The sequence below is a fragment of the Apus apus genome, chromosome 20 (assembly GCF_020740795.1).
Source record: "Apus apus isolate bApuApu2 chromosome 20, bApuApu2.pri.cur, whole genome shotgun sequence".
Classification (NCBI taxonomy): domain Eukaryota; kingdom Metazoa; phylum Chordata; class Aves; order Apodiformes; family Apodidae; genus Apus; species Apus apus.
In genome coordinates, this window is record NC_067301.1 from 571,942 (window position 1) to 590,551 (window position 18,610).

At 56.7% G+C, this 18,610-nt stretch overlaps 1 protein-coding gene across 10 annotated transcripts; it reads left to right on the forward strand.

Moving 5' to 3' along the window:
• The first annotated feature begins 255 nt into the window (after positions 1-255).
• Positions 256-18,037, forward strand: NPHP4 (nephrocystin 4). Of its 10 annotated transcripts, none has more exons than XM_051637561.1 (29): positions 256-315; positions 856-1,043; positions 1,560-1,691; positions 3,042-3,214; positions 3,510-3,574; positions 3,818-3,973; positions 4,713-4,849; positions 5,365-5,531; positions 5,608-5,734; positions 6,639-6,827; positions 7,168-7,297; positions 9,105-9,151; positions 9,850-10,034; positions 10,111-10,302; positions 10,912-11,090; positions 11,341-11,501; positions 11,868-12,048; positions 12,930-13,058; positions 13,290-13,489; positions 13,567-13,793; positions 13,890-14,079; positions 14,221-14,304; positions 14,394-14,550; positions 14,742-14,827; positions 15,553-15,638; positions 16,007-16,178; positions 16,740-16,919; positions 17,529-17,672; positions 17,836-18,037. In XM_051637561.1, the coding sequence occupies exons 2-29, from the start codon at positions 909-911 to the stop codon at positions 17,974-17,976; spliced, it is 4,152 nt and encodes a 1,383-aa protein (XP_051493521.1). In that variant the 5' UTR covers positions 256-315; positions 856-908; the 3' UTR covers positions 17,977-18,037. The 10 variants fall into 10 exon arrangements, with proteins under 10 accessions (XP_051493521.1, XP_051493522.1, XP_051493519.1 ...); XM_051637562.1 differs by lacking the exon at positions 256-315 and adding an exon at positions 413-425; XM_051637559.1 differs by lacking the exon at positions 256-315 and adding an exon at positions 415-443.
• The last annotated feature ends 573 nt before the right edge of the window (positions 18,038-18,610 follow it).

Here is an 18,610-nt window from a genome sequence, read left to right on the forward strand (position 1 = left end):
CCGCCGCGCCCTCGTGGGGGGCCCGGCCCGCCCGCCCCGCCCCGCCCGCCGCTGATTGGCCGCCGCGCCCGCCACTCCCGCCCATGCAAAGCAGACGCGCGCCCCGCTCCGCTGCCATTGGCTGCAGCGCCGGACCCGCGGCGAGGCCCCGCCCCCCGCGGTGCGGCACCATCGCCCTAGTAACCCGATGCTGGGCCGGGCGCGACCACCCGCGCGGGGGGGGACGTCCCCGCCGCAGCCGCCGCGGCTCCGCCATGTCCCCTCCCCATCTCCCTCCGCCATCTCCCCGCACGCCGCTCTCTCCGGTGCCCGCCGGTGAGGGGGCGCGGGGCTGCGGCGGGGGGCGGTGAGCGGCGGCAGCGCGTCAGGCCCCCCCTGCCCGGCGCGAGGTTTGGTCGGGCCCCATAAGATGGCGTCGGGGCGCGGTGGGTGCGCATGGGAGGGTGGGTTGTGCTGCCGGCCGGGGCTCTGGCGCTGTGCGGGCACGGTCCTGTGTGCGCGGGGCTGGTGGGATGATGGAGGTCTACCAGGAACGGTGGCTGGTGGGGCTGGGGTCCCACCAGCATGAGTGGAGCTGGAGGACCACCAGGAATGGTGGCCGGCGGGGCTGGACGGCCACCAGGGTGGGTGACTTTTAGAGCTGGGGGTCTACTGGGATGGACGGAGTTGGAGGACCACTGGGAATGGTGGTTGGTGAGGCTGGGGGTCCGCCAAGCTGGGTAGCTGGTGGGGCGGGCGGCTCGCCAGGGTGGGTGGCTCCCCGGGAGCTGTTTCAGACACTTCCCATCAGGGTTGTCCAGCTCTGCAGCTCGGGAGCTCGTTCCCGAGCGTGCGTTTCCCTGCTCTGTTTTCCAGGCGGCCGTTCGCCGTAGGGCGCCGGGAGGGAGCGGCGGCCTTTGGGGAGCAGGATGAGCGAGTGGGAGCGCGTGTTCCCGCGGGGCCTGGCGCTGCCCCCGCACGGGCAGCGCAGGCGGGCTCGGCCCCCCGGCTCCACCGCCTTCCGCTGCGTTCTCAAGGCCCTGGAAGGGGCTGTCCTCGCCCAGGTACGGGAGCTGGACCCCCGCTCTGCCTGCCCCCCGTCCACCGCACCACCGGGATTTGCTCTTCGTGGGCTGGAGGTTTTCAAAACCAGGTTACTTGTTTTGGGGAGAACTAACTGTCTGTCTCCCAGAAACACAGACTGGAGCAGTGTCCTGAGTGTGTTTTCCCCTGCAAATCTGATTTAGCTTTTAATTAGCTTAAAATTAAATTTTAAAATTTTTACTTCAGGCAAGTGTTTTAAAGGTAAATTTTTTGGGTGGCACTTGAAAAGTCTGCTACTCCTTTGTTATATACTTAATACTCAGCTTTCCCAATTTTGTGTTGCTGGTTTCAGCCTCTGGCTTCCGGGCAGGTTCTTGAGTGACACGTGAAGCTGTCTGCAGCCCCCTGCCTGGTTTGGGCCTCAGAGAAGGGGAATTACTTGTCCTCTTGCTGAAGTGTTTTCTGCAGTCTGGGGGTGCTGAGCTGGTGTGTCCCCGGGCGTGGGGGGACATCTCCTGCCCTGTCCTGCCTTGCAGGGAGCAGAGTTCCAGCTGCGCCTGTCCCTCTTTGATGCCACCTACCACCACTTCTTCGGGAGGACCTGGAGGAGCAGCTGCAGAGCTGCCCGCCGTGCCCCGCCACACCCGGCCAGGGCAGCTTTCAACGAGGTAGGGTGGGGGGGCCCATGGGTGGGCAGGGGGGTGGGCTGGGTCCGGGGCAGCACCCTGGGACTTGGGCACCAAGCGCAAGGTTGGAGGTTTGTCACGGAGAAAGCTGTGGGTGCTCGTGTGCCGCCTGGAGCTGCTCCCTCGGGGGCTGGTTCGCTCCGTCGGGGCTTCCTCATCCTCTGCCCAGAGCAACCCGCGCACTGCCTGGTTACTGAGGTTTCCCACACGGGGAGAAATGGGGGGTTTAGGTTCTCTCTGTGGCTGTGGCGGTGTGGGGTAGCAGCGTGCTGTGTCGGGAGCCGGCGGCAGGGAGCAGTGTCTGTTCACAGGTGGGAGGGAAGACGGAGCCGCCGCTCCCTCCAGCACAGCCGCTTTCTCTCCTTACCCGAACTAAACGCACCCAGAGCCTCACCCGGCCTGGGTGACAGCAGAGATGTCATGTTTTCTAGTTCATTACTTGTTTCTTGTGCTACAGATGAAATGTGGCACAGATTAGCGCCGTGCTCCTTCGTTGATTTAGCTCAGTGGTGTTGACCTGTGTGTTTGTTTGAATTACTGCCTGACCCCTGCTTATTTGAGGGGGAATGGGATGGGGACTTCAGGCCTTCAGCAGGTCGGGTTGACCCTGCTGGCAAGATTCATCCAGCCTTATCCTCAAGGTTTAGGGGAGAGGAACATGCAACCAACCCCCTGTTCATGGTCATGGAGGGAACCATGAGCTTGGTTTCACAAGGGCTTTGAGGGCTCTGCCTTTGCAAGGTGTCAGCCTGCAGCCAGTGGTCGTTATTTCCGCATTTTTGCAATAAAAGATAATAGAATAACGATTTATTTCCCTGGGCTGGTGTGGTAATGTCTCTCTTTGTTATCCCTTCATGACAGCCTGTGATTACAGTAAACGTTTTCCCTGGGACACTGCAGTAATGAGTTTTTAATAGAAAGATTAACCTGGCTTTAAATCCTGTCCTGGGGAGGTGACCTGTGTCCTGTCCCCTCCTGTCCTCAGGTCCAGGCTGCCCCCAGCTCCCCTCCCTGCAGCAGGAGGGTTTCCAGCTCCTTTGGCTTCCCCAGCACAGGGCTCACCATGATGCTGAAACCCTGCTGTTATGGGGTCTTCAGCCTGCCAGGTACTCTGGAAAATGGGTGTTTGCGACAGAAAGTTAAATAAAAAAAAGTTAATAGTGTGTGAGATGTAAGGAGGTTGACATTTCCAAGCAGTGCTGGAGGTTTGCCTTGAGCCACAGTCTGGAATTTTTAAATGGATTTTCTGGTTGTGCTGCTGGCTGTCCAGATGCAACAGGTAGGGCTCTGCCTGCAGCTGCCAGCTCTGGAATACTCTTTCTCCCATCTTAGACTGTTTATTTCCACACCTCCTTGAACCACTCTGGCATTGCTGCTGTTGTGGAAGTGGTCGTGACAGCCGGGAATGGGGATGGGAGCTCTCGGCATCTCTCCTGTGGCTTTGGGCTCATCCCCCTCTTTGGCAGCGGATCAGAGGCGACGGACCCAGCTGCTGAGGGCAGAACGTAGGTCCCCCCTGCTGTGTGATGGGGCACCCTGGGCGTTGGGGAAGCAATGTGGATGGCTACTGGGAGGAAGAAAGGGTGGTCCTGGGGCAGAAACAAAGCCAGTGTTTGGAAACCTGGAGTTCTGACTTGCTGAGGAAGCAGTGATGGGTTTATTAGGGAAGCTGGTTCTCTCCCTGAAGGACAGGGGCTTTGTAGGATGGGCATTTCTCACTGTTGAGCAGAGGTTTTGTGGAAGATGAAGATGTGCTTCAGACTGGGTGTACTGACTGCTGCATGTGCTCTTTGCTCTCAGGCTGAAGCTGTACCACGGGACGCCCCGTGCTCTGCTGCACCCGCGCTTCCAGGACCCCATGGAAAGTAAGCAGCAGCAGCAGGGCCTTGTCTCGCTCCTTGCTTGGCAGCCTCTGATCCCATGAGTGTCATGTGTGTCTGGTTGATGTGATCCATGGTCCATGCCTGGACAGTGCTAAGCAAACCTGCTTTACTGCCAGCCAGGAAAAACACAGGTTTTCCTTTGCTCCCAACATGTGTGCTCCTGGCTAATGACTTCTTCAACAGCAGTGCTGTTTGGGTCATTCCAGGTTGTTTTTTCTTCTTCAGAGAACAAATACCTGACCGTGATGGAGAAGAGCCACCTGCAGTACTCCCTAAAGCCTCACCAGCCCTTGGAGATGATATTTCACCTCCTTCCCGAAAACCTCCTGGTGTCTGGGCAGCAGAACATTCCCGGTGTGCTGCCGGCATGCGGAGATGCAAGTAAGGACTGTTCCTCTTTCCCTGCTGCCTGGCCCCTCCTGCTGAGGGCAGCAACTCCCTGGGGAGGCTGTGGGCAGGGCACTCACCTGGGCTTTCAGGGCACACCAGCAGGTTCTCTGCAGCAACTCCTCAGCATGAGGGTTTTAGCCTGGTCGTGCCGCCGGGGCTGCAGCCCTTGCATCCGTAAGTCGTCCTGAAATGTGTCAAAATGGCTTTGTTCTGTTCTTCTCCCGTTAATTGTGTTGCTCCTGGGAAACTGTGAGACAGAAACAATGGTTGCTTTAATTATAGTCGACAGAGTCTTCAGAGAAGCCCTTGCAGCTTGTTTAAAGTCCTCCTTGGTGGCAGAGCTTGGGGTTGCTGGGGGCCTGGCAGGTTCAGAGGGACAAGCTCTTGCATGCTCAGCCCTGGTTAATCTCTCCCTGTGGGAAGCAGCCTTGCCCTTCAAGGTCCTGTGATTAAAATTATGTGATCTGAAGATTCAGAGGGTGAAAAGTACTCTCAGTTCTGCAGCTGAATTATTTTTATTATTAACCAAATTGCATCCACTGACACTGAAGACGTTGGGTATTCCTGGGTCTCTCCAGGGCATAAAGACACACGTGTGTCAGGGAAGCCGGGGATCCCACCCACAGGCACAATTGCTCCCCGTGCTGCTCCTGGCTGCAGGTTCCCCTGTGGTCCTTCTGATGTTCCCTCAGCCATGGCATGACCTGTGCCCACCACCTTGCCTCTTCAGGTGACTGCTTGCAGAAACCTCAGCTGCTGAAGCCAGTCACCTGCTACCTGGAGAGGCTGTCCATCCAGCTGCACCCTTCCCTGGAGGAATTTGAGGAAGAGCTGCTGGACCTACTGAACAGTGATCGCTTACTTAAGGTAGTGCCACTGCAGTTAGGGAAGGAGCAGGGTGGGAGCAGGAATGTCAGCACTTGGCTTCTGGTCAGGTTAGAAAAGTTCAGATGAATGGTGCTTGTGTCTTTTTTGCACTTGGAGTCTTTTGTTGTTGTGCAAGCCTTGTGCTCACCTTACCACTGGATCAGTGCACAAATGGGCTTGTTTTGAGCATTCAGACCCTAATTTGGGTTTTTTCTGCTATGGAAATGCAAAGATGCAGTGTTCACTATAGTAGTAACTCTTTAGTAACCTCTTTAGGAACAGCAGTGCTTTGTGTGCAGTAAGAACTGCTGGCCAAGTCCTCCCTTATTTGCCAGATTTACACCAATTCTGTCATAAAGGTGAAATATTTTAATACCCATCAGCACTGGGAAGTAGGTCTCATTTTCTGAGTTTTTGATGAATTGCCTGAATGTTCCTGGTTGTGGGGGGCCCAAGGAGGGATGCTGAGCCACCCTGTGCCACTGCACCAGGGCTGGAAAACTTTCCTGTCACAGGCCAACGCGGCGCCGGACGGTGCCGGGGTGGCGGTTCGGGAGCGGCGGCTGCACGTTGGTGTCCACAACGGGCTGTGCTTTGTCCAGGCACCCCAGGTAGCTGTGCTGGTGCCTGAGGCAGAGGTGGCCCGGGGCAGCTGCCCAGGGGGGCTGGCTCCTGCAGCCAGGTAAGGGGAGACCCTCCAGAGCTGTGTCCCCCCTGCCCTGGGTGCTGCCCACAGCCCCGTCTCCATCCTGGCGCAGGGATGTGGGTCAGGCCCTGGTTCTGCGGAGCCGCATCCACCTGAGTGAGATGGTTCCTCACCCAGCCTTTGGGGTCTGCTTCCAGCTGGAGTATGTCTTCTGCAGCATGGGGAGAGCTGGTGGGAAGGTAGGGCTGAGTGTGCATGTCCCTCATGAAGGAGCAGGGTGTGTGGGTGGGGGGTGAGCCCTGTGGGGGGACACCATTTTCTCCCCACTTTCCACTGTCTTACACCCCACCATGCAGCCTCTCCTTGCTGCCCAACAAAAGGCCCTGCAGAGTGTCTGGGTGCTTTCCATTGCACAGAATACCCTGCAAAGGGACTTAGTAAATCATTGTAGTTACATGTGGTCAGAGCATGGCGGGGGTGGTGGTGGAGCCTGGGACCTGTGGCACAGCCCTCGGGCAGGGCAGTTAATCCCAAAGCAGCTTGCCCAGCTGATCACAGTGTCCTCCATGCCATAATTAGCAGGCTGTGGGGTGATTGCCTTGTGGGTGCTGGTAGAGATCTCTTGGTTTGCTTCTGCACCTCTCCTTTGGTCTGAGGGGAGGCTGTGGATGTGCTGGGGTAAGTGGAAGCCTTTCTGCTGCCTTTCCCATCTGCCAGGGATGGGGGCTCAAATGTACATCCCTTAATGCAGCAGCTTGAGCGAGGGGTCACAGCCCTTTGGGGCCTGGGGTCTTTGACTCAGCCTACATGAACCTAAATATATATATATATATATATAAATATATATATATAGGGATGAAACTCTGTTATTTTGGAAAAGCACTATATCATGTTTTTATATTGGCATTGTATTCTGCTGATCCATAATATTGTGGTGTGATCTGGTGAAGGTGTGAGTACCCGGAGGGTGGGTGCTCGCTGTGCTGAGGGACGGGGAATAATGTCAGCAATGGGCTGGATGAACGGGGGGTGCAAGAAAATCCTGTGTGGGAAGAGTAGTGTGAGATTTATAGGCGCTTTGTGGTCAGCCTTGAGGAGGGCAAATCCCACAGGAAGGTGCTGGTTCTCCCTGTCTCCCCCCAGGCCCTGCCCAGTGGTGCCCGCAGCGAAGCCACCGAGATGTGCTCAGTGCGCTGGGCTGTCTGGAGCCCTGCCCTGGGCACTGGTGAGAAGGAGGAGGAGGTGGTCCTGCCCCTGCGTGGGGGTCCCCACCGTGGTCCCTGCCAAGCTCTGGTCTACCGGACTCCCCCAAGTGGCAGGAGCTCCTGCCAGGTGAGGGCAAAACACAGGGACACTGCCAGGGCTTGGGCAGGCTGGACTAGGCACTGGAGGGGCTGTGGCAAAACCTGTGCAAGTGTAAGGGAATAGGCATGGATGGGTAGGTGGGTGTCTGCAGAACTTGCTCAGTAAACTATTACCTGGGTGGTAATGGGTGGAGTTGGTGGCTGTGTGTGTGTCCCTTCAAGGACCAAGGTATTTGATCAGTGTGTTGGAGTCAAAGCTCTCGCCAGCTCTGCCTCCAGCAGCACCGCTGCTCCCGTGGCTGCAGGACAAGGCAGTCATCCCTTGAAGGGAGCCTGTGTTGTCTAAAGTATTTCATGTCCAATTTCAGGGAAAGCACGTGGAGTCTGGGACTGTCCAATTCCATGTTTCTACTGATTCGGAAGAACATCTTGTAACTGCTGCGAAGATCCCAGATAAAGGCAGGGACGCGTTGGAGCAGCCTCCCACGCTGTCGCTGAGTGAGTGTTTTCCAGATCGCTGACATTTAAAATATAGAGTGTGGCACTGGTGTCTGCTCAGGAGAAGAAACACGAGTTCACTGAGTTTCAGTGAGCAAGTCTGTGAATTACGGGAGTGAACCAGGCTTCTAGTGAGTTGAATTCAGCTCTCACTTTTCAACTTGCAAAATTCCCCTGTGAAAGTCACACTGAGCCAGGTGCAAAATCCCCCGGAATTTCCAGCCTGCTCCAGTTTTGGGTGGCTGTGGCAATGTTTGGGCTCAGCCCCCAGAGCCACTGTTGGGCACTGCAGCCATTGGTCCTGGGCACTGCAGCCATTGGTCCCAGGCACTGCTGCTGTTTCACTCTGGCCTCTGCATCCCTCTGGGCATGAGGGCAGGAGAGATGTCAGTTGTAGGCTGAGGAAAGAAAGAATGTCATTGTGCTGCTACTCTAGGACCTGACACCAGGCTGGAAAACTAGGCTGTGTGTGTGCCTGCATGCATCTGTCTGTGACTTTGGGGTGCCTGGGGATTCTGCTGGGTGTTGGAGGTGGAGAGAAAACTGCCTTTGGCTTGAGCTTGGGCATGGAGCTCAGCTGATGCCCCAGGCTGCTGGAAATCCTCTCAGGCTCGGTTCTGTTTGTGCTGCCCTGCTTCCCACGCAGGTCCTAGTGTGATGCTCCAGTTCCAGAACATCATTTAAACACGGTTAATGAGCTTAGCCAGCTCCCGTGGCCAGCCGTGGCTGCCAGCTGGTGTGTGGGGCGATGCCGCTGCGGTGGGAGCAGCCTGGGTACCTTCCACGAGGTGGCACTGGCACCGTGGCTGTGCTGCAGCACCAGCCTCAGCGAGCAGCCGGCTTGGCTGGGGCACAGCAGAGATCTTAGGGGTGAAATGGAGGGGCTGGGAGTGAGGGGGGGATGCCCTGGGTGGGCCATTCTGGGGAATGATCTGGCGTTTCCCTGGCTCTGGGGGCTGACTGCCCCAGGGAGGTATGGTAGTGGTCCTGGAGTGGTGCTGCAAGGTGAGTGGCAGCATGCAAGAGACAGCCTGTACCCCGAGCTGCTGAAAAGAGCATTTTGTTAACTTTTCACAGTGCTTTGTGGGAAAGTGTTCTGCTGTCTGGCCCTTTTGGCTAGGGGAGACCAAGTGCATCTTCTGTGGGCTTGGCTGCCGGTGGTGATGATGACCCTGTCCATTCTCTTGTCACCAGTAGCCAAAGCCATCCTGAGAAAAAACAGTATTAGAGATGTGAGGGAGGCAAGCTGCTTTCCTCTGCACAGCATTCACCCTGGGCAGCTGGAATGTATGTGGTGGTGAAAGCAAAACAGGGTATCAGCATCACAAAGATGCAGAGGTAGAGCATCCCTGCCCCTGGTCTGCTCTGAGGGACCCACGGCTCAGCGAGCTCAGCTGTGCTGGCACGAGCTGAGCAGCCAAATATAGACACAATAAAGCTCCTGCTGTTTCGGGGCACAAACAGATGAAGGGAGTGACAAGAAATAGCAGGAGCAACGAAAACCTTAAGTATCCTAAAACTTTCACATCTCATTAAGCATCCCACTTAGGCAGCGCCGCAGGGCACAGCGGCACCATCTGGGGATGGAGTTAGCCTAATTCCCAGCAAAATAACGGCTGGATCTGGAGACGCGCTACGTTCCGCCCCCAGGCTGCAGTCTTATTGAAAAAATAAGTCAAATAAGAGATAGTGAGCCACTGTGTTCAGCTGTTTCACCCCTGAAATGTGAACAGGTGGGTGGGGTGTTGGAGGGGGCTCTCTGGGGGTGGTGGCTTGGTTGCCGCATCCCTCCTGTCCCTCTCCTCAGGTCCACAGGCCCCGCTGCGAGTGCCGGCATCCCCGCGGGGACCAGGGGTAAGTGCTGTGCGGGCGGTGGGCTGCGGTGTTCCCAGGGGACAGCTCTTGCACTGAGGGCATTCCTCTGGTCCTGTCCTTGCCACTTTTCCTGGCTGCTGTGGGCAGGAGGCACCAAGCATCCTGTTCCAGTCCTCCTCCTCTAGGGCAGTGAAATGGATCCTGCCTATAACATGCTCTGCAAGATTCCCTGAGGTCTTTCCACACCCCAAATGTGTTTTAAGGGCAGTTCTGGGTTTTGACAGCCTAGATTTGCTGGGTGCTGTTGTCCCTGGTGCATGCTGACAGTGACACATGGTGTCTTTGTGCAGAGCTACTGGGGTTTAAGAAGAGCTATGAATACCCAGGTGCCTCTTTATGCTTTTTTTTATACCTTGATGCAGGGATCAGTGCATACAAATAATTTTGATGAAATGAAATGCTTAATAAGATGGCATTAAGCAGCTTGATCTTCCTGCTGCGTTTTCCCATCTTGCTGGGGAAAGTGCAGCAGCTGAGTAGGACGTGGAGGTGCAAACCCTTGAGCAGCCAAGCCATGCTGCTTCCCGGCAGAGTGCTGATGCCAGAGCACAAGGCATCTCAGCTGCTTTAGTGGGGAGGGGGCTGCCTGGCTGTGAAGTTCCTGTAGGTTGGGCTGCCTGGGGGGCTGCTATGTGGTGTGGGGGCTGTGGACACTCACCTCACCACTCTCCCTGCAGCTGTCAGTGTCCCAGCTCTCGGCCATGCCACGGGGCAGGGACCAGCCCCTGGATGGGGGGATCACTCACCTGGAAGCCGACCTTGGGTGGGCAGACCCCAAGGCCTGCGCCGAGGAGCCTCTGCGGGCACTGCCCTTCGCCCCGCTGCAGGTGCCGGTTGCTGCGCTGGGGCTCCAGGCAGACAGGTGATGCTCAGCTGCCCTTCCCTGGGCTCCAGCACCCCGTGCAACCAGTTCCATGTGTCTCACTCCTGTGTCTTAGTTCCCACACGCTGCTCTCCCGGGCCGCACTGGCACGCCTGCACACTGCTGGCTTCCCAGAGATCCTGGACCGTCACCAGGAGCCAGTGGGAATCTCAGAGCCTGTGGACCCGGCGACTTTCAGCCCACAGCTGGAGGAAGCTGACCCTCTGCAAGGCAACGAAATAATCCTGCAGTTCCTGGCTTTTGGCAGGTGGGATGGGAGGTCTTTGTGGTGCCTTCTGCAAGTTGATCCCAGGGGAGAGTCCTTTCCCAAAATCCTCGCTTCTCTGCTTGAGCGGGAGAAAACCTTGCAAAAGTTCTGTGTCCTCCAGCAGCTGGTGTGGAGACAAAGCCCCAGAGGGTTTTACAATGAGGCTCTTGTCCTTTCCAGGGACTCTTAAATCATATTCCTATTTTTTTTTGTTGAATCCATTATATCAGTAAGAGCTGGTTAATGCAGGATTTCTCCATAAATGCATATGGAGCTGAGGATGTTGGCACCCTTGGGGATGGCTCTGGCTGGGTGAGGCCCCACTCATGTTTTTCCCATGGACAGCAGTGTGCTGTGTGGAGGTAAAAATCTGCTTTTGCTGGGCTCTTCCATCACAGCATATGGCAGGAGGCAGCTGGAATTATGAAGCTTTTTGGGAAGCCAAGGCAAACCATATGCCTGCTGTCTTCAGATAAGTCCAAAGACTTGTGATGCTGCCGATCTTCTCTTTTCTTTTGCCTCTCTGTGGGTGCCAAATACACGAAGAGCTTGTGATGGGACGGCAGTGCCATGCCATGAACTGACCCAAGCCCTTCTCTGTCCCTCAAGGGATGCCCGGGACCATGCAGAGGGGACGTGGCCGAGGACCATTTTCCTCACCTTCCAGTTCTACCGTTTCCCACCAGTCACCACGCCGCGGCTGCAGCTGGTCAGCATGGAGCGGGGGCCGGCGGCTGGGCAAGCACAGCTCCTTGTCCGGGTGAACAAGGATGGGACCCTTGGCAGTGGTAAGTTCTGCTGGAGCTCCTGCATGTGGAGCTGTTAATGGGAATGCAAGGGTGGTGTGTACAGACTGTTTCTGTGGGAAGGAGCCAATCCCAGGGAGCTTCAAACCTTACTAATTGACCAATGGGTTGATCAAGTGGAGGCAAGTGGGTGTGCAATCAGGCAGGCTTCTCTGGAGCAGGAGTGTCCCTGTTCTGGCTGAGTTCTGGTGCTGGTGGAGCTCCCTTTCCACACCGGTGCCGTGTCCCGCAGGACCGCCGGGCTTGCAGCTGAAGTACATGGTGGATCCTGCGTTCCTGCGAGCTGGGGAGCAGCGCTGGTTCGTGCGGTACCTGGCTGAGCACAGCCTCCAGATCGACATCTGGGATGGAGACTCTCTGCTCCTGGTTGGATCTGCTGCTGTGAGGCTGCAGGTCTGTCCCCTGAAGCCCTTGGATGGCTCTTAGTGCAGGAGGATTTGGTTTAGGGTGCAGGAAAGTTAAGGAGGAGCCTGACTCTTCCTTCATTCCTGTGTTGAGATGCTGTTGTGTCACCCTTGTGTCTTTAGTAATTGCGTTGTGTCAGTCCCTCTGTGTCAGTGAGGCCCACGTCAGCCTGACAAGCCCCTAATTGTGGGATTTGGTGTCTTATCAAAAGTGTTGTCCAAACATTGACTTCCTTCCACTTCCCTGGAACTGCTGTATTATAGGGCTGTACCACCAGCCTTGAGACACCCTTATCCCAACCCTGTGGCCCCTCAGACCTGACACCCCCAGTGACTTGTGACCCCTTGTCCTCAGTCCCTGCTGCGCCAGGGCCGGGAGGCCATCAGGACCCACCATGAGCTGGAGGTGGCCACAACTGAGTACGAGCCAGACGTGACGGTGATGGGCCAGGAGGCCCTGAGGCACGGAGCCCTGCGGCCCCTCGGGGTCCGCGTGGCCCTGCGGGGCCGCCTCCACCTCTCCATGGCCAACGTCGGTAAGAGCTCAAGGTCTGGGTACCAGCACCCTGTGGCACCCCTTGCTGGGTGCCACCTGAGCCCCCACCCCCTTGCCAGCTGCTCGACTCCTGGTGCCACTGGGCTGCAGGCAGAAGCATGTGGCTGCTGGTTGAGTTTGTGGTCCTGATGCCAGTGGTGCTGGGATGGTGGCATGGGGACAGTGCTGTGCAGCTTGGTGCTAGCAAACAGCATCAGGCTGTGGGAGAAAGGACTGCATCTCAACCAAAACCACCCTTGTAGGGAGTGTTCTTCTTCCCAGAACCTGCTGGCTGCATTTATTTTATACATTTAATTCCCTGCCCTATAAATGTGCAGTGACTCCAGGTTTTAACACCTTATCTTGAGAAGAAAGATTAGCTCCATTATAAGTTATCTTAAATCATCATTTCCTTACTTTGCCTGCAAAGGGCCGATAAGCTCCTGGGAAGGAGAATCTGAGGTTGACAACCCCAGGAGAGGTTTAACTCACACCCTGCAAGAGAAGTGGGAGAGAGGAGGCAGAGACACAGCCCAAGGGCAGCAGCCACCCTTTGGGCTTTTCTCTGCTCTTTTTAAATTTCAAAATACTATTGTTGAAAACAGGATTGTTTTGGTGTCCCTGCCTGAAGGACAGGAGGTAGTTTGTGGGCTGAGTAAATACCTGGTGGGTTTAGAGCCTTGTCTGGCTCCAGGTGGCACAGCCTTCATGGGAGACTCTGGAAGGAGCACGTGGGGCTCAGAGCACCCTGAGCAGCCAGGTCTTTACAGGCAGTTTACAAAAGCCAGAGCAGAGAGCTGCAGTGAGGACAGGAATTTGCAGTAGATTTTATAAAACTGAAAAGGGGATGGTTTCTGCTCAGCCTGCCTCTGCTCTTGGCAGGCCACCTGTGCGAGGAGACCCCGGGGCAGTTGCCCTCCCCGCTGCCATCCCGCTCCCGCATCGTGCCTGCACCGGACAACGCTCGTGTTATCCCGGCTGGCAGCTGGTTATCCCGGGACACTGCTTGTGGTGAGTCCTGGTTATCCCTGAATACTGCTGGTGGTGAGTCTTGCTGGGCTGGGGCTCAGCCCATCCCCTCGTGTGGATCAGGTTGGCCAGGTCTCTGCCAGTCTCTGCTGCTGCAGTGCTGGTGCTTTGCCCCCAGCTGCAGGCTGGCTGCCCCCTCTGGTGCTCCCTGGCCCAGCAGCATCACCAGGGTCCCTCAGGGCCACCCTGATGGTGGGTCCCCTCTCCACACAGGGCGGGTGTCACAGGCACGGAGGCTGGTGGAGGTGGACAGCGAGCTGGCGGCCGCGCTGCACGCCCACCGGCCGGGGCCCAGGCTGGTGCCCCCCGCTGTCCCCAGCGAGGCCGCGGCCGCCCGCCGGCGCAAGCTGCGGCGCATGGCGCTGGTGCGGCAGCAGGAGGAGGCTGGCGGTGGGAGGATGCCCCAGGTCTCGGTGAGGAGAGGGGTAAGTGGGGGCTGGGGAGCCTCTGGAGGCTCCAGGTTTATGGTCCACTCCATCCCTCCTGGCAGGGCTGGCAGGAGCAGCGTGCCCAGCAGGTGCGTGACTTGCAGATCATCGATGCCTACCGGGAGCACACCAAGGGCGAGAGCATCTCCCGCCTGCTCAGCCAGGCCATCACTGCCACCCGCACCGTGCACGCCGTGCTGGGCACCGCAGAGTTCTTCGAGTTCACCCTGAAGAACCCGTATGGTGTTCAGCACACTGTCACCATCGAGGTTGACCACCCTGAGCTCAGGTGGGGGCCAGAGTGGGGTCTTCCCCGTGTGTGTGGGGAGATGCTGGGGTGGCACTGGACCAGTCCTCACCAGCACCTCTGCCGCTGGTTCCCCAGTGTCATCCTGGACCCAAGGGAGTGGCGTCACTTCAAGGAGCTGACCAAGAGTGTTACACCAGTGGAGGAGGAGATGTTCCACCTCCGTGATGACCTCCGCCCTCAGGTCTACCTGCGCCCCTATGAGACCGTCCGCATCCCCTTCAAATACCAGACCTTCTCTGCAGACCCTGCCATCGTTGCCGCACAGGTAGGCACGGGTCCCCTGTTCCAGCCTGTTCCTGGTAGGAAGTGTTTCCCTGGCTGTGAGGGCAGGGTGGTGTAGCTATGGGGGGCCCTGCACAGCCACAGCCATGCTGCATCCCAAGGAAACCTGCTCTTGCACCCACAGGGGCCAGCTGGGCTGGACAGCAGTGCTGACACAGCCGCCCGCTCCCTGGGGAAGAGCGGGGCTGGGCGGATGAAGCACATCCAGGTGAGGGAGGTGGGAGAAACTCTGCTCCAGGGGGAGGAGAAGCATCCCTCTTGCAAACCTCTGTCCCTCTCCAACTGGCCCTGGGGCAGGTCTCCTTCCAGGTGAGTGGGGGGAAGCCCATCGCGCTGCTGCTGGTGAAGGTGGAGCCGCAGCCCCACGTGGTGGACCAGACCTTCCGCTTCTACCACCCAGAGCTCACCTTCCTCAAGAAAACCATTCGGCTGCCCCCCTGGCATACCCTCCCTGGTGAGACTGCAGCTCTTTGTCTTCAGCCACTTCTTTGCACTAATTTCATTTTTCATTCCCTGCCCCAGTGCACCCTTGTGGTTTGCTGGTAGGCAGCACAAGGACTTCTGGTCTGTGGCTGCGTGGGGAGCAGGGTAGCAAGCACAGACACAGGCTGAATACAACTGCACCTTGGTCTGCCTCCTCCACAGGCACTCCAGTGGGGATGCCCGGGGTGCAGCCTGAGATGTTTGTTCGCTGCAGCGACCCCAACATCATTTGTGAGACCAAAAATATGGTATGGATTACACTTTGGCTTCAGTTTGTCCTTCTGCTGGGGGTTGTTCTTGTTGGCAGATGCCTTGTGCCCATGGCACTTGTGCCAGTGCCTCGCTGGCAGTGATGAAGCTGGAATTGCTCTTTATTCCCAATTAAAGGGAGCTGCCTTGTTTCTGCAGTCAAAGCTGCAAGCTGCACCTTATTGCAGTGTAGCTTGTTTTTCTGAGCAAGCACCAGAGGATGAGGATGCTGGGGAAAAACAGCTGCTTGTTGGGTGTAGGACAGACCCTCCCTGCTGTTTGGGGTACTGGTGGGGGCCCCCAGCACAGCATCTCTCTGCCTTGCAGCTGGGGGAGGTAGATGGGGAAAACCAAACTTCCACACATACATGCAGATGGCAAGGGAGGGTAGTTGCTAATTGGTGTAGCAGAAATGTGTTAGTATGGTAATTGGATTATGGCTTGTTAGAAAACTTGGGGAAAATTTGCCAAAATTTGATTACAGATGCAGACCTGGAATGCAATAGTCGTTTGTATCCTCTTTTGTAATTAAAAATACTGGAAGAGCTCAGCCAAGCTGTATAATAACTTAATAACATAGTTTAACTAGATGCTGAAAGCATCTGCTTTCGTAAGTGGATTGGTGGCGGGTTTTTCTGTTAATGGGAAGGAAACCCTGGAGTCCTCATTAGCTGTTTGATCCCGAGGTTAACTGCTGGAACCATGCTCTGATTCCTGCTCACAGGGGCCTGGGGAGCCACAGGACATCTTCTTAAAAGTAGCCGGAGGACCAAGCCCACAGATCAAGAAGTTCTTTGTTGCTATTTATACGTAAGTAGCAGGACCTCAAAAAGTGGGAAGCACTGACCCCCGGAGCATAGCAGGGCAGGAGAGAAGCTCAGGCTCTTCCCTTGCCTCCCTGAGCCCGGCCAGCTTGGCTGAACAGCAGAGAGGCTTCCCAAAAGGTTTGTGGCTTAGGGATTTACATCATTCCTTTTCCTGGAAGTAATCCCTGGGCAAACGATTCCCAGTGTGCCAGGGAACGCCTGCTGAGCCCGCTGGGCAATGAGATACTTTAGGGATGGGTAGGACCCAAGTGGGGCCCTTTGAGGAGGCTCACGGGGAGCCTGGGCTCCCTGTCGGAGCTCCCTGTGCGGAGCTCTGAGCCCGTGGCTGAGCTGCCTCTGTCTGTGCCACAGGGACTCCTGGCTGGCAGCGCCCGTCCAGATCTGGCAGTTCTACCTGCACTCCCTGCAGCGCCTGGACGTCAGCTGCACGGCCGGGCAGCTCTCCCGCCTCTCCCTGCTGCTGCGGGGCACCCCGGCCCCACGCAGGGTCCGCGCCTTCACCTCCCACCCCCACGAGCTGCAGGTAACGCCCCACGGGTGGGCCTGGGGCTGCTGGGGTCCTTGGTGGTGGCAGCTGGGGGCTGGGCCGGGCATTCTCCCTCCCCGAAAGGGAAAGGCAACAGCAGCCCACTTGGAATTATGAACGATTTACTGCTGTAAAGTGTTTGGGATAATTAGCTTTTCATTAGAGCTGTCATGTGTAGGATCATGGGCACGAAACCCCAGAGGGCAAATTATCTGTGTTAATGAGACCAGCTGAAGACTAACAATTTCTTCAGAATTCCTTTGGCCTTAATTGTGAGTGTGAATAATAAAAGGCACAAACCCCTCATCGCTGCCCTGTAAACAAAAGAAAGTCTCCCTGTGCAGGGGGAGGGAGGCCCCAGGCTGGGGGGGAGCAGGCTGTTCCCAGCAGTTCTTTCCCTTCCTGATACGAAGCTGGTTCTAGCATATTCCCATAGGTGGGATTAGGTGGTGGTGGTGTAGGTGTGCAGGGTTTTAAGAGCAGGTGGGTCTGGTTTAGGCTCCAAGCTGGACATTGTGGAGGTGTGGTTGCTGCAGCTCTGGGTGTTGGTTCCCACAGGTGGATCCGGATGGGACATTCCTTCTTCCTGCCAACGGCATCCAGGAGCTGTTTGTTGGGGTGAGGCCTCGGCGGGCAGGCAGCCGGTTCATCTACCTCAACCTGGTGGATGTGGAGTCCCACCAGCTGCTGTCCTCCTGGCTGCTCTGCCTGGCCTGTCAGCAGCCCCTCATCTCCAAGGTAGGACATGACAGTCTGGCTGATCACTGGGGCAGTCTCCTGCTTCTTCCTCTCTTTACATCCATGGGTTTTTTTGTGCTTGCTACCCTGAGCACATGTTTAGCCCTCAGGTGCTCAAATAACATTGCTGAAGACCATGGTAAAAGGTCTTTTGGGCTGTTTTGAAGGCAGGCCCATGCTGAGGGGTGTCAGCTCTCAAGCACCCCCGGGTGTGAAATTGAAGCTGCAGCATGCTGAGTCCTGTTAGTGCTGTGCTCTCAGAGACAGAAAATTAGATTTCCTGCCTAATGTGTTTCTTTTAAAAACATCTTCCTGAGCCCTTTGGTATGGGGGGAAGTTCAGATTGGTGTTTAAGCTGATGCCTCAGTGTCCTGCCATGTGCCAGCCCAGCTCTGGTGCCAGGGGCATTACCTGAGCCAGCACCATGGCTCTCCCTAAGGACATCCCTTAATTACCTGGAGCACGGGTTGGGATCCCAGCAGCTTCCTCAGCTCTTTGTCCTTCAGGCTGGTAATTAGTCCCACGAATGCAGGTGGTGGTCCCGCATACTGGGTTTGGGGGAGCACCCCTTGTTCCCACTCTGTGCTGCAGCTGCTGCTCCACCCACAGGCGTTCGAGATCTCTCTCCCTGCGGGCGGTGGCCGAGGCTGCAACAAGCGCATCACCTACACCAACCCCTACCCCTCGCCGCGCCTCTACTTCTTGAGCACCAGCCGGCCCGACCTCCTGCAGTTCAAGGAGGACTCCTTTGAGGTATGAACCCCCGCCCTTGTCTAGCTGGACCATGTGGTGCAGGGTGTGATATGATGGGAGGGCCCGGGTGGGTCCTGCTGCTCAGGTGGGTCCTGCTGCTCAGGTGGGTCCTGCTGCTCAGGTGGGTCCTGCTGCCCGGGTCCTGCTGCCCCTTCTCCCGCAGGTGGCCGGGGGGGAGGTGTACACCATCGGCCTGCGCTTCGCCCCGAGCCAGGATGTGGGTGAGGAGGAGATACTGATCCACATCAATGACCACGAGGACAAGAACGAGGAAACCTTCTGCGTGAAGGTCCTCTACCAGTGAGGCCACCTGGCAGCACCACCTCGGGGACACCAGTGTCCAGTGTCTTGCCCAGGGGGGGTTGTGGGCCCCTCACAGTCACCTTGCCAAGCAGGAGGTCTCGCCTCCCCCTGGGGCCCCCAGTGGTGCCACACTGCTCCCAGATCAGGGGCAGTGAATGTTTTTGCACCCCACGTTGTCACTGCAGGGTGCCTCTATTTTTGTTAAGTGTTACTACATTTTAGGCAATTTGCAATCTTTTTTTTTTAAAAAGCTTGCAGATATCATTCTGTGGGATATTTTTAAAGTATTTTATATTCTATGCTGAGTTTTGCACACACTGAAGCAGTTTTGTGGGATTTTTGATACTATTTACTCATCCTTGATCAATTAAACCTGCTGCATAGAGCTGGCAATGTGTAGTGGTGGTTTATTTCAGGGGAGATGGAAACCCTTGGAGTCCCTGTCCCATAGAGACAAGTACTGGGCTACAGCACCTGCAGTGCCAGGCTGGGGAGTGTGGGGGTCCCTCTCATCACCCCCTGTTCCCTGGAAGCATCCTAGGATTGGGGTTGATGTTAGGGCAGGGATCACAGAGGGGAAGGGTGGGAAGGTAAGATGTGAGCTGACACCTCTGGGGCTGAGGGACATCATCCCC